This window comes from Hippocampus guttulatus, chromosome 12 (genome assembly GCF_054856545.1).
Source record: "Hippocampus guttulatus isolate MCC_2025c chromosome 12, RoL_Hgut_1.0, whole genome shotgun sequence".
Taxonomy (NCBI): Eukaryota; Metazoa; Chordata; class Actinopteri; order Syngnathiformes; family Syngnathidae; genus Hippocampus; species Hippocampus guttulatus.
Window position 1 is genome coordinate 19,814,378 of NC_141272.1, and position 14,887 is coordinate 19,829,264.

The following is a 14,887-nucleotide window of genomic DNA, read 5'->3' on the forward strand; positions in this document are numbered from 1 at the left end:
ACCTTTCTTGCGGAAATCAGGCTGAGATATGATCATATCCTCCTAATGGGGGATTTTAATATCCATGTGTGTTGTCCGGAAAAACCACTAGCAAAGGACTTCTTCCCTATCGACTCTTTTAATTTCGTGCAGTATGTGACCAGCCCGACACATGAACAAGGACATATTTTAGACCTTGTCCTTGCTTATGGTCTACCGGTGTCAAATCTGGAAGTCCTTGGAAATGGGATTTCTGATCACATGGCAGTTTTATTTGACGTAGCCTTATCGCATGCTGCTGTGAAATCTGCCGCTCCTAGTTGTAAACGCCGAATTTTTAACCCTCGCACTGCTAGTCGTTTCTCTGATGCCTTTAATAACCTTTGCGTACCCTCGTCTAACACAGAGAAACTCACCTCTTGGTTCAACTCATCATGCCGTGCCATCCTGGATTTGGTGGCTCCTTCAAAAACTGTGCTCCCAAAACCTAAACCCGAGCCATGGTTTAACGACATTACCCGCGCAGCTAGGCAGGGGTGTCGCAAAGCCGAACGCAAGTGGAAAAAAGACAAATTGCATTTGGAAAGACTGCTGGCGTAACTACCAGCTCACAGTAAAAGAGGCCAAAAGAGAATATCTGTCGGACCTTATTCAAGCTAACCGTCACAACCCACCCGCACTATTTAAAACGATAGATTCTGTACTCAAACCCCCTCTGCCTACTTGCTCGGATTCTTCACCCGAGATGTGCAACAGATTCCTTCAGTTTTTCATTGATAAGGTCTCTCCAGCTAGGACTCCGGTCTCAAATACCGCATTTGACCCCTCTGTCCATGTTCCATGTTCAGCTGTGCTAAATTCTTTTGAAACTGTGTCCTTGACGCTTTTGGAGGATGTAGTTCGCCAGACGAAGCCATCTGGCTCCCCTTGCGACTCTCTTCCCCTGCACTTCTTTCAGGAGGTTCTCCCGAGAGGTTCTCTCCTCTGCTGTTCTCGCTTTATCTGCTCCCATTGGGTTCCATCTTAAGGAAACATGGTATTCCCTTCCACTGCTATGCAGATGACTGCCAGATCTATGTCCCACTGAGCAAGAAAGACGCCTTCTCATTAAGGCCACTCCTATCCTGTCTGGAAGAAATCAAAACCTGGATGGCACAAAATTTCTTGAAATTCAATGAAAAGAAGACAGAGGTGATATTGTTTGGTCCCAGTGGCCCTTGTACATCCCATCCTGTAGACCTGGGCCCCCTGTCTCCTTATCTTAAGTCAACAGTCTCAAACTTGGGCCTTAAACTGGACAGTGATTTCAAACTTGATCGGCAAATTGGTGCCGTTGTTAAATCCAGCTTCTTTCACCTTAGACAGCTGGCCAAAATAAAACCTCTCCTCTCACATGAACACTTTGAGACAGTAATTCATGCCTTTGTCACATCCCGGCTCGATTACTGCAATGCCCTTTACTTTGGAGTCAGCCAGTCCTCCATTAAGCGCCTTCAGCTGGTCCAGAATGCCGCTGCTCGCCTCTTGACTGGTACTCGTAAGAGGGAGCACATAACTCCTACTCTGGCATCCCTTCACTGGCTCCCCATACATTTTAGAGTTATTTTCAAGATCCTCTTATTTGTTTTCAAATCTTTGAATAATCTCGCGCCACCTTACCTCTCTGAGCTCATTCGCCCCTACACACCTGCCCAGCGCCTCAGGTCTGTGGACCAGACTTTATTAGAAGTACCAAGAACTAAACTGAGGCTCAGAGGGGATCGAGCCTTTTCTGTTGCTGGTCCCTCTCTCTGGAATGACCTCCCACTGAACATTCGGCAAGCCTCCTCGCTGCTCATCTTCAAAACCCTCCTCAAAACTCACTTGTATTCTTTGGCATTCGACTCAGCATGACTTAGATTTGTTCTTGGTTTTACTGTTTGGTGCTTTCTACCGCCTTTATTACCGATTTGTCTTACTGTTTATTGTGCATGTTAAATTGCTCCATGTACAGCACTTTGTATGCAGCGATGGCTGTTTGAAAGTGCTCTATAAATACTGTTGACTTGACTTGACTTGACTTGACATTGATGTCCACATGATGTCCACTTTCGGTGGTCCATCGTGATTTTCTCTGGTTTACCTCCAATGTCCATCAGTAAGCTGTTAGACCCTTCCTCCGGCATCAGGAAGGGCCCTTTGTTGGGGGGCTGCAGCAGGCTCTGATGGATGTCATGATGGACGAAGATGTACTTGGCTGATGGAAGGTCTCCGGGCACATAGGATTGGGGGAGGCTATGGTCAGATGTTGGAATGGTGCCGTATTGTCAGCAAACCCACACAGCAGAATGAGAGGCAGCAACTTTAGGTGGTCCATTGTGATTTTCTCTGGTTTACCTCCAATGTCCATCAGTAAGCTGTTAGACCCTTCATCCGGCACCGGGAAGGGCCCTTTGTTGGGGGGCTGCAGCAGGCTCTGATGGCTGTTATGACAGACGAAGATGTACTTGGCTGATGGCAGGTCTACGGGCACGTAGGTCAGATGTTGGAATGGTGCCGTATTGTCAGCAAACCCCCGGGACACAGCACAATGAGAGGCAGCAAACAAGGGACCCACGGGATCTGGGAGGAACTCCCTTGGGAACACGCAGTGGCTACTTGTAAATTAGCTCAGCAGATGAGGTCAAGAAATCCTCCTTCGGAGCATATCTGAGATCAAGCATGACCCACGGGAGACGGTCAGCCCAGTTGCTGTCTGTGAGGCTGGAACACAGAGCGGATTTCTTAGAATGATAAAATCATTCCCACAGCCTATTGCCTTGCGGGCGGTTTGCCATAGTGCAGTGAATCTTCACCCCAAACTCTCAGCAACTGCCGCCTAGAATTCTGACGTGAACAGTGGGCCCATGTCAGAGGTGAGGTCAGCTGGCATACCGAAGGGGGCAACCCAGGCCGCAATTAATGCCCTGGCAACCTCAGCTGAGGTAGTCGATCAGAATCAGATTCAGAATCAGATTTATTGGTCAGGTATGTAAAACACATAAGCCATTTACTTTCTCAGTTACAGTAGGTCCAGAGGAACATAAACAAAACAGTGACCGACAGAGGAAGACAGAACAGGAAGCCTGGCAGTTCATTGTTCAGCGCCCCTCGTTCTTAGATGTGAAATTAAAACAATAGGGAAGAGGAGGAAACACCCCTTGACAGACTCTTACCATTGTTCTTGGATGGGAGCATGGTTTGAGCCTCAGAAAAAAACCTCAGCACATGCAGCGTACATTTAAAAGACATGTATAACAAATCGAGACTTTACATGTAGTGAACAGGGAGAATTGGAAGGGCAGAGAGGGGTAACGTGACACAACCAGTCTGACTCGCAGCTCGAACCATTTAAGCACTCTGTCAGTCAATTTACGTCAAAAGGAGGGAGCGAATAGGAATCCAATGAAGGGAGGTGTGCTATGCGTTGTTGTCATGTTTGTGTGTACATGTCAAGCGTCTGCAGCTTCATGGACAAGCTTATCGTCTCGGGCTTGAGAAGGATAGGTAGGGAGCAGATAGGAATGCTGGCGTCAGAGCATAGTTTTCATCCAGAGGAAAGTCCAGATAACAGTTGTTTTGGGATTCTCCACTTTTGCCAAGGATCAAAGGTGTACCCAGGAGCAAATGTCCCAGAGGGGCAAGAAGGCTCTCCGCTGCCTGCTCTTTTCATCAAAAAAAATTGTATCCATAGTGCTGATAGTCCATCTGACTAATTTCATTATTTGTGTCTTTGAAACAGAAGCAGAAGGCTATTTTTAGTAGAACCACTTCTGGCCACCTGGTGGTCCACCTACCATGTTGAGGAGTTGAGTGAAGGGCTCACACCAGGTCAACGTTGACGTTATCAAATGTCTCTCCGGCATGAGAAACAGGCCTCTGTTATGTTATCGTTCGTACCTTGGCGCGAAGGCATGCAATACAAGAGCTAGCCTACGTCCTGACATATATCCTGAGGCCCGACCAGATGAACTTGGCCTCCACCAGCGAAGTGGAAGCCTTCAGACACGGATGGTAAAGACTGTGAATGGTGTCAAAAACACAGCACCACCATTCAGCAGGTACCATGGGGCACAGTTGCCTGGTGAAGACATCACAGAGGAGTGTGGTGTCATTAATTGTGATGATGCAGTCTGGTGATGGATATATGATAGGCTTGAATGTCAGGGTTGGCGGCCTGGTCGGCAGCCATGGCGCCGTAATCAAGCCCCAGGTGAACGCCCCCCACGAGAGAAGAGAAGAGGTCGTCGGCAACAAATTTGTCCTGGCCAGCCACGTGCTGGATATCTCGAGTGAACTTTGGGATTGCGCCAAGCTGATGTTACTGCCAACCAGACCTACGTCTTGGCCATGCCAAATAGCAGTGGCTTGTAGTCCACAAAGGCAGTAAGCTAGTGGCCCTCCAGAAGGAATCGGAAGAGACAGGTGGTAAGGAAAAAGCTTTCTCGCAAAGGTGCGTGACTTCTTCTTGTTGTCTGGGAGCTACCTGCTGAAGACCAGTGGTTGTCAGGCACCACGCACCAAATACTCACACTGTTCCGACTACGAGATTTGATGCATCTGTCGTGATCGGGACCAAGGCAGTGGGAGACAGGTGTGCCAGCAGAGCTACATTGGCCAATGCAATCTTGGTGGGATTGAAAGATTGCTTCATCCCCGGGGACCAGTCCACTTCATACTTTGGCCCTTTTCCCCGCAGAGCTTCAGACAAGAGCCGCATGATACGAGCTGCGTGGGGAATGAATCGGTTATCTGTATCTATATCTATATGTATCGATATCGATATATAGATATAGATATATATCTATATATCGATATCGATATATATAGATGTGTAAGGTGGTCCTTCGCATCTGCATTTTCCACAAGTATGTCGTCCAAGTAGACAAACAAGAATGGCATGCCACACAGTACAAATTCCACAGGAGGCTGAAACATATGCGCTGCCTCCTTGAGGCCATAAAGTCATTAATACAGCATATTTGTTGATGTATGACACTCTTCAAATTTATTCTGAGTACCGTTCCCCTGGACCAACCACTCTAAGCACTCAGATATAATGAAAACAATATCTATGAGACAAATATGTAGGGACACATGGGAACAAAAACTTTTGTCTTCTAATCATTGATCCTAATCCTTGACCCAGCAGTCAGACATATGCACAGAGAGATGGGCATCAGCGTCCAAAGACAACTAAAGGAGTGCTCATGACTTTGCCCTTGGGGAAATTCAGAAAGCAAGATGCTGCAGTTGGCAGCTGTAATTAGATGCACTGGAAATGATATGAACCCTGGAGAGTGTATGGCAGTGCAAGAGTCAATGGCAGGGAGCTTTACTTGCTACATTCTTGTTTTCCAAGGAGAAGGCTTTAATAGCTAGAGGGGTGACAACTGCAGGAGTGAAACACACAAAAAAATAATAAATTAATTAAAAAAAATAGGGATTAGAAGTCAAAGTTATTGTGCAATACAAAACTGGCCATCAGTGCCTCATTATGAAAGCACATCAGTTGTTGCTCCACTTTTGTTGCCAAAGGGGAATATGAAATACAACCAGAAATACACAATTTATAACAAGTGCAATCAAACACACTGTAAAGTTACCATCATCAAAACATTTGCTCCGCTTATTATTCCAAACCTCTTAATCAGTTCAGAATCAGAATCATCTTTATTGGCCACATATGTAGAACACACAAGGAATTTGTCTCTGGTAGATAAAAAACTGAATAGCCCAGAGATAAATTTTTGCTTCACAAAGTATCTATCTATATTTTGCTGACAGTAATTCAAGACTGCATGTTATTTCACGTTCATGTGGTACCACATTTGACTAGAAAAATTTAAACCAACCAGATTTGCAGCAAGGTTTAAATTACCATTTGAAAAAAAAGCCTGCTCAACAGCACAGATCAACAATCTTGATTCTGCAGAGAGCAAATCTTGATTCCGCAGCTTGAAAGTTGATTTTCTGCGGGCATTAAAAGAAAAAAAAAATGCAAATACAAAGGCGGCCCAGTGGTCGTGTGGTGACCGCGTCGACCTAGCAGTGCTACGGCCTTCCTCTGTGGAATTTGCATGTTCTCCTCGGGCCTGCGTGGGTTTTCTCCAGGTACTCCGGTTTCCTCCCGCATTCCAAAAACATGCATGGCAGGCTGATTGAACACTCCAAATTGTCCCTTAGTGTGAGTGTGAGCACAGATGGTTGTTCGTCTATGTGTGCCCTGCGATTGGCTGGCAACCGGTTCGGGGGTCCCCCACCTACTGCCTGAAGACAGCTGGGATAGGCTCCAGCACCCTCGCGACCATTGTGAAGATATAGCGGTTCAGAAAATGGATGGATATACTGTGTGTGTGTGTGTGTGTGTGTGTGTGTGTGTATATTTTATATATATACAGTATAAAATTCCTCGTCTCACCCCCCTCGGGTGGTGTCCGTCCCTCATTCAGCTCAGGTCCTCTACCAGAGGCCAGGAAGCTTGAGGGTTCTGCGCAGTATCCTTGCTGTTCCCAGCACTGCACATTTCTGGACTGAGATGTCCGATGTTGTTCCCGGGATCTGTTGAAACCACTCATCTAGTTTGGGGGTCACCGCCCCGAGTGCTCCGACCACCACAGGCACGATTGTCACCTTTACCTTCCAGGCTCTCTCCAGCTCCTCTCTGAGCCCTTGGTATTTCTCGAGTTTCTCGTGTTCCTTCTTTCTGATGTTTCCATCATTTGGGACCGCTACATCCACGACAATGGCTTTCCTCTGCCCTTTATCCATGATCACGATATCTGGTTGGTTCGCCATTACTCTCTTGTCAGTCTGGATCTGGAAGTCCCACAGGATCTTCGCTCTGTCATTCTCCACCACCTTCGGAGGTGTTTCCCATTTTGACCTTGGGGTTTCCAGTCCATACTCCGCACAGATGTTTCGGTAGACTATGCCAGCCACCTGGTTATGGCGTTCCATGTCGGCTTTCCCTGCCAGCATCTTACACCCTGCAGTTATGTGTTGGATCGTCTCAGGTGGCTCTTTGCACAACCTACACCTTGGGTCTTGTCTGGTGTGGTATATCTGGGCCTCAATGGCTCTGGTGCTCAGGGCCTGCTCTTGAGCAGCCAGGATGAGTGCCTCTGTGCTGTCCTTCAGGCCAGCCCTCTCTAGCCACTGATGGGACTTCTTGAGATCGGCCACTTCAGTTATGGTCCGGTGGTACATCCCGTGGTATATATATATATATATACTGTATATAATAAAATTCCTCGTCTCACCCCCCCTCGGGTGGTGTCCGTCCCTCATTCAGCTCGGGTCCTCTACCAGAGGCCAGGAAGCTTGAGGGTTCTGCGCAGTATCCTTGCTGTTCCCAGCACTGCACATTTCTGGACTGAGATGTCCGATGTTGTTCCCGGGATCTGTTGCAACCACTCATCTAGTTTGGGGGTCACTGCCCCAAGTGCTCCGACCACCACAGGCACGACTGTCACCTTTACCTTCCAGGCTCTCTCCAGCTCCTCTCTGAGCCCTTGGTATTTCTCGAGTTTCTCGTGTATATATATATATATATATATATAAACTCCAGTGTGCCAACACCACAGTCGTGATGGGTCCAGCGACACTGATGCGTCAACGCATGTGTCGGGCTCACAGAGCAATCCACGTGTCAGTGCGTGCGTCGACTGAGCAAAAGCCCGCCACACAGTGTTTATAAGGAAGTGCGTCTAGCGACACGATGCCGCCTGCCGAAAGAAGCCAGACCTCACCCTCGCTGGAATAAAAATATATATTTGGGCAAAAAGGAAAACACACAGATTATCAGAAAAATGTGTCCGTCTGACTTCGAGCGTCGCGTCGGCTAGGCTAGCTTAGCTGTTGTCGTAGTTCAAAGCTTCTTTAATACTGTATGTGACGTGGGTTGCGTCAGCGCCGTGAGTACGTGCTCGAGCTCACGCGCAGAGAGCAGCGGACTATCGAGTGCTGAGTCACTCCAGTGACGTTGCTACAGTACGTGCATATTATGGAGCAGCTTCCTGACAAACGCAAATTGTCCGCTGTGTATAGCCATTTTGATCTACTTGTATTCAAATCTCCTTGTCTCACCAAGTGCCTCTCGGATTTTCGACATGTCTTATTCCATTGTCTTATTCCACTGTGTCATACAGCAGGGGAAATAGCATGCAAGAAACGTGACAGACCGAAATTTAAAACACTGGAGCATCTTATTTTTCCAAATAAAAATTTGTGAAGACAAAGCCCACAAGCATCGTTATTCACATGATTTTCACATTATTTAATCACATTGAATGACACAATATAAATGCATGGATGTGAATGATATTGTTTACACTTCATCATCAAATCAGTCAGTTCAGTCTTTCAAGTGGGTTGGCTGCAGCGATTTTGAAGGTCCCAGGTGGCAATGGTAAGCGACACAGTATCAACACAGTGTGTCAGTGTGTCGACACACCTCATGAGGCCTCATGGACCCATCACTACACCACAGCATTTCCGCATTCCAAGTTGCGTTTATGCCAAATACCGCTCGTCGGTCGTGGCACTGCTGGTGGTCACTGGAGGTGTAGTGGTAGCAGCAGCTGGTAAAGCACTTTCAACTGCCTCCTGGCGTGAATTCAAGGCTCAATGCTCGTTGTGCTGTTATGTTCTGTCTGTTTTGTTCTGAGTTCCAGCTGAGTGGTGGGGCGTTTCCCTTCAGCTGCGCACCTGTACTGCATCACAATCAAGCCACTACTTCAGGACTTTCCTGCCAACAACCGACTGTCCGATAGTTTGCCTTGCTCAAGCCGTTGTTCATGTGCAATTTTCCTTTTCATGTTCCTAATTTTACGCTGTTTTTGTCCCATTCTTTGTTTTTTTGCTCTCCATTTTTCTAGTCGTAGTCATTTTGGTAAATTATTCTCGGCATTTTCGTTTGTATTTTCCTTGCCTTTTGTTTCTCTCGTTTTATCCTGGTGCCTTTACCAGCATCTTTATTTGTATTTCATCGGCATCACACAACTTTTTCTGGAAATAAATATTGGTTGTGTACATTTGGCCTGAGTCTGCGTTTTTAGAGTCCACTTCTGTCCGGCACCTCCTGGACCCTGACATGTGCAAAGTTTAAAGATATTTTTTGCACACGGTGCAATATGCCTCTGAACCTCATAAATGACGCCTTTTAATGCCATTGAAGCCTTTTTTTTTCTTTTTTTAAATGACCCGTGGAAACCCTGTTTTGAAATGAGAGTAATCTTCATGAAACACTTGACATTTACCTCAACACTTCTCAAATCGAGACAACTACAAGTTGTTTCATATGAAAAAATTAATGATCTACATTTAATGGATCGATGGATGGATTAAACAAATGAGAATATATTTTTTTTCATCTGCGAGCCAGATGCAATCATCAAAAGAGCCACATAAGGCTCGCGAGCCATAGGTTCCCGACCCCTGGTTTAAGCTATGGAGATGCTTCTCTATCAAAGTTTTTTTAATGATGCAAGTCCTCATTTAACTACAAAAATACTCCTTGGGTTAATCACGTCTCTGCGTTTATTGGTTACTTGTGAGTGTTTCATAAGCAACAATACACAACATTCTTCCTTTCATAACTTTGCTGCTGTGAATTGGGAATTTCTCCATTGCGAGGCTAATAAAGGTTTTCTTATCTTTTCTTATCTTATTACCAATATCTGAGAAATTAAATGAGATTTGGAAAGTAAGGATTTTTTAAAAAATGTTGGAATGTATCACTTGTGACTCACCATCCATCACTTTAGAAAAACGACTCACAAGTCTGTCTTGTCCTTAGTCCCTCTGTGTCTTTGTTAAGTCCTCTGTTTGGGGGCAGAGGGCTGCTTGGCCAAAGCCAAGATAAGGTGTTTGGACAGGGAGGTGGTGGAGATAACAATCCTGCCACCTAAGTGTCTCAGCAGAATCAGCTATCTGAGCCCTTATCAGACCACACAGGCCTCCTTCCTTCAATCTAGCTCTTTTTCAACTCAGTGCATCTTTTTTTTTTGCTTTCTCTTTCCTTCTCCTTCCCTTATTTGACCCTTTTCTCCCTCTCCATGCCTCTGTCCTTCATCATCCAAACAAATGAATGCCAGTGTAGATCGCGATTGACGTATCAAAGGGGTAAAATAGCCCAAGGGGAATGAGGCTAATTAAATTGATAGGAAATAAAAATGTAGTCTATGTGCTGTGTTTAGTTGTTGGGCTTGATTCTCCGGCTGCAGTTTGCACATGCAGTTATGTCTGTTTGTGGGTGTATCAGACAGCAGTATGGAATCTCTGATAAGGGGACAGATGTAGTATGGATTGTCTGGCAGAGTGAAAGCTATCTGTCATCAACAACAAGGAACCCGACCTTCATAGGCAGGTTTGAAGGAAGGTATTTATTAGTGTACCTCGAGAGGTTTTTGAATTGTAAATTGTTCGAGAATGCGAGTATGTCTTTTTGGAACATCATGTGAGGACTGTCTTGTAATGGACATGATACACTGACAAAGCTCAACAATTGTGGCGAGTGCACAGTATAGTAGCATTGGCATAGCAGCAGGGTTGCTAAACATACCTCTATGTCGGTTAGTTGTTTTGTCAAACATTATCATGGCATCTTCTACCTAAAGGAAAGTGGAAACACATTAGTTTCACCAATATTAAAAAACAAACAAACAAATAAACAAAAAAAATAAACGCTTCAAGGACAACACACAGTACAAACATTTTCCTGTACTATTAAGATGCTTGTCAGTATTCTTACAGCTGTGATAGCAGTTGTTCGTTATTTTCAAGATGCGTTGTAACACATCCTGTATTGATCAGTGGCATGTTGGCAAACACACCGATTGATGAACACTGAAACATTGAGGTATTTTATTTTTTTTATTTTACGAAAGTACAGAACATAATGTGTGAGTATTTCACGAGGGAAGACATCCGCAAACTATTCCATAACCTTTCTTTTTGATAAGGCTTATTGTAAAGGACTGATGAAGTCTTTCCCGAGGTCATTTTCAAGTTACACTCCTATACCCCTTTCCCACTGTTGCAAAATCATGGGTAAACACGCTTTTTTGGGCGGTGGGAAAGGCTCACTGGCCAGTGTCGATCCGTGTCCACCAGCACGCCATCGGAGGCGGGTTGTGATCACCTCAGATCGCCTCCGCTTGCAGTTTGAAAGCCTAACACGGGACTTCCCGGTAATTCTGTCACTCCTGCCTCGAAGCTCCCCGTAACAGGGATGGAGAAACTCTCAAGCCGTGAGAACATTGATCCTGCTGGCAGTAGGCTATATGTTTGTCATTATTATAATATTTTTATTCTTGGATGTGTTAAATGTTTTCATAACGATTTTGTAGTACTGCAGATTTGGTCATGCCCGTGAAGAAAATTGTGAGTGCCACCAACACTCAGATCTGATTGGAATAATTCATGACCAGATATTTGCATGAATAACTTCAATGCTTCATGTTAACATTTTTATTTATCCATCCATCCATCCATCCATCCATTTTCCGAACCGCTTGATCCTCACTAGGGTCGCGGGGGGTGCTGGAGCCTATCCCAGCCGTCTCCGGGCAGTAGGCGGGGGACACCCTGAATCAGTTGCCAGCCAATCGCAGGGCACACAGAAACGAACAACCATCCACGCCCACACTCACACCTAGGGACAATTTAGAGCGTCCAATCAGCCTGCCATGCATGTTTTTGGAATGTGGGAGGAAACCGGAGCACCCGGAGAAAACCCACGCGGGCCCGGGGAGAACATGCAAACTCCACACAGGGAGGCCGGAGCTGGAATCGAACCCGGTACCTCTGCACTGTGAAGCTGACGTGCTAACCACTGGACTACCGGGCCGCCATTTTTATTTATTGTAATTTAATTTAACGTATTCCAAACACAAATTAGTAATGGTTTAGACTAGTGATGTCACGATATCCAAATTTTGACACCGATATCATACCTCCGCAAAATACCTCGATGCCTGTACTAAAATCACCGCACCGCAAAACTGATATCAGTAAAAAGCAATAAAATACTAGCTGACAGCTAAACAACTTCAAATTTGTTTTACTTTTATTAATTTAAAAAATACTCAAGAAGTTCAAGGTGTAGCCCAGCCTACTGCCCAAAAACAAATGGGATAGGCTCCAGCATGCCCGTGACCCTCGTGAGGATAAGTGGTTCTCTTGTACATGTACCACAAGCTTCCTATTTCATTGAAAGATACTCAACTTAACTGTATTTATAGAGCACTTTCAAACAGCCATCGCTGCATACAAAGTGCTGTACATGGAACAACTAACATATAGAACAGTAAAGCAACAAATCAGTAAAGATGGTAGAAAGCACCGAACAGCAAAACCAAGAACAAATCTGAGTTATGCTGAGTCAAATGCCAAAGAATACAAGTGAGTTTTGAGGCGGGTTTTAAAGATGGGCAGCGAGGAGGCTTGCCGAATGTTCAGTGGGAGGTCCTTCCAGAGAAATGGACCAGCAAAAGAAAAGGTTTGATCCCCTCTGAGCCTCAGCCTAGTTCTCGGTATCTCCAATAATGCCTGGTCCGCATTTACATATACATATAATTTTGTAAATATGGTCAAGTATTTCTGTAAAACACAATAAGCTTGACTGAAAATATTCTGTATTTTAATGGTGGTTGGTGATTGTGAGTGAGTGTGCAACAGAGTTGCTTGCTGCATTGCTTAAGGAAAAGCCTACATCTATCAGCCAATCAGATCACAGCGACATTACAGCCCTTCTCGACCTGCGTTCGAGAGCCAGGTTGGAAGAGGTTCAGAGGAACAGTTCCATTGTCACTGCCCACCCTTTAAAATGTGGAATAGAAAAGTGACTAGACAGGACAGAAGCAGGCTCTTTTGGGGTAGACCCCGTACAATAGAAAATAGGGTAAAGGCTAAGAATACTGTTGAATTGGTTGTCATTTTTTACCGAGAGGCGGTGGTTTTTACAGATGCTGAATTGAAGTAATGAAGGACCTGTTAAAACAAAGTAACCCATTAAGTTATTTTCAAATCAAGGAATCACTACAATAATTAAGTTACTTTTTCAGGCAAACTATGGCAAACACTATATGTATGTTTTTGATAACAACGGGAGAAAAAAAATCTGCACACAAAATAGTCCTCGTTGTATTAAGTTGCACAGCATTTGAACTAAAAAGATAAACATCACTGGACAAAGCTTTACTGTGTGCTAAATTCAGAGAAGGCAATCAAGACTGGACTGACAACAGATACAACATTAGCAAAACAAAATATTGGAACAAAAATGATGATAATGACAAAAAATGAAAAACTAAATGTTCACCTTAAATGTACTGTATGTGTTTTTTTCCGATAAAGTGAGAATTTGTGATTGCTCGACGTGCCTAGTTTTTTGGCTGGTACACAAAAATGCATTCACTACAAATGATTCTTGTAGCTAACTGTCAAAAAATATCTTCAATCAGGCCATGGATTCTTTCTGTCCATATTTTTTTTCACCATATAAGTCCTCAAGATCCATATCAGTCAATGAAATAATCAAGATCTCAACCATTGTTGACTTCTCTTTATTTGTAACATCCCACACGGAGGTGGAAAAAAGTGCCTATTTTGAAAAGGAAAGAAGTAGAAAGTACATTTATCTGTAAAGTATAAAGTTGTCAGAAATGTACAAAGTACATATAATACTCAAGTATAGTACAGATACCTGAAAAATCTACTTAGGTACTTAAGTAGTAGTACTTTGTTACACCTCACCACTGATTCCTCCTGCACAGCATGCATTGCCTTAACACTGATATGTTCTGGTCATACTCATGACAATGAGAATGCATCCATTCTATTTTTTAGGAGTATGACTGTAGGATATTTTGTGGATTTCATATTTGTCAGCTATACAATTGACAGGTCAGAGCAAAATAAAGCAGAGCGACAGAAGGAGCTCAGGTGCTCATGACAAACAACTCCTTACACAGCCAAAGACTGCTGGGTGTGTGTGATACCGGTCGGACTAAATGAATAGTCAAAAGTGCAACCCATTGAAGTCTGTATTCTGCTCATATTTAGTCATGCTGTATAACCTTCCAATGCCCACAGCGTAGCTTGGCGTCCTTGTAACAATCATCTCCTAGAATTGGAATACTCTTGTATTATTCCTCTCTTCTTAGTTAGGTTTGATGGTTAAGGTGTTATTCCTCTCTGTTAGTTGTGTTTGTTCAGAGACCAGACCACCACTTGTTCATCGCCTCCAGCCTTTATTTGGTTTACCAACATTCTCCTCGTCCGAAATTCAACGAACACGCGGGGAAGAGGAGGCCACTCTTCCCCCAACACCATCAAGAGATTTATAAGATGTATAAACTACTTTGTATTTTCTCACCTTGTAAAACGTTCCGTCTGTCACTGCTCTCATATGCATGGGAAAAGTAATTGTGGCAGATTGACCGTGGCAGGTAATACGCTAAACCAAATAAAAGGCCTGTCAATGCTGAAAAAATCTCATTAAGCTCTTGACCAACATTTACAATGGTGATGGTTGCAACACTCATTTGGGACTAAAATCTTTACACAGGAGGAGAGAACTTTTTTTTGTTGCTGTTTTAATGTTGCTAGATGTCGAATGAAGTAAAGAAAAAAGTGAATATTTAAATCACCAAGCCTGAGGATTTCAGAAATTCACAGAAACCGTTTTTCGGTTCCGTTGGATCACCCAATGCGAAACCACGGTAACTAATTTTGGTTTCCGTAAACGTTCACCATGGGAACCCATTTCTCTATTTTGACTGATATTAACAATCAAGAATTCTGATATTCAAAAGTATAATATCTAAAGCAGGGGTGTCAAACTCAGATCTTGGAGGGCCGCTGTCCTGCATGTTTTCCAAGTCTC

The 14,887-nt window shown here is 44.3% G+C and overlaps 1 protein-coding gene across 1 annotated transcript in view; it reads right to left on the reverse strand.

The window, feature by feature from the left end:
• Nucleotides 1-14,887, reverse strand: part of LOC147197771 (RNA-binding protein Musashi homolog 2-like) — an 81,881-nt gene that overhangs the window by 15,108 nt on the left and 51,886 nt on the right. The window contains exon 7 of the mRNA XM_086126143.1: nucleotides 10,562-10,610. Coding sequence (XP_085982269.1) covers nucleotides 10,562-10,610 — 49 coding nt within the window. The remainder of the gene's footprint in view (nucleotides 1-10,561; nucleotides 10,611-14,887) is intronic.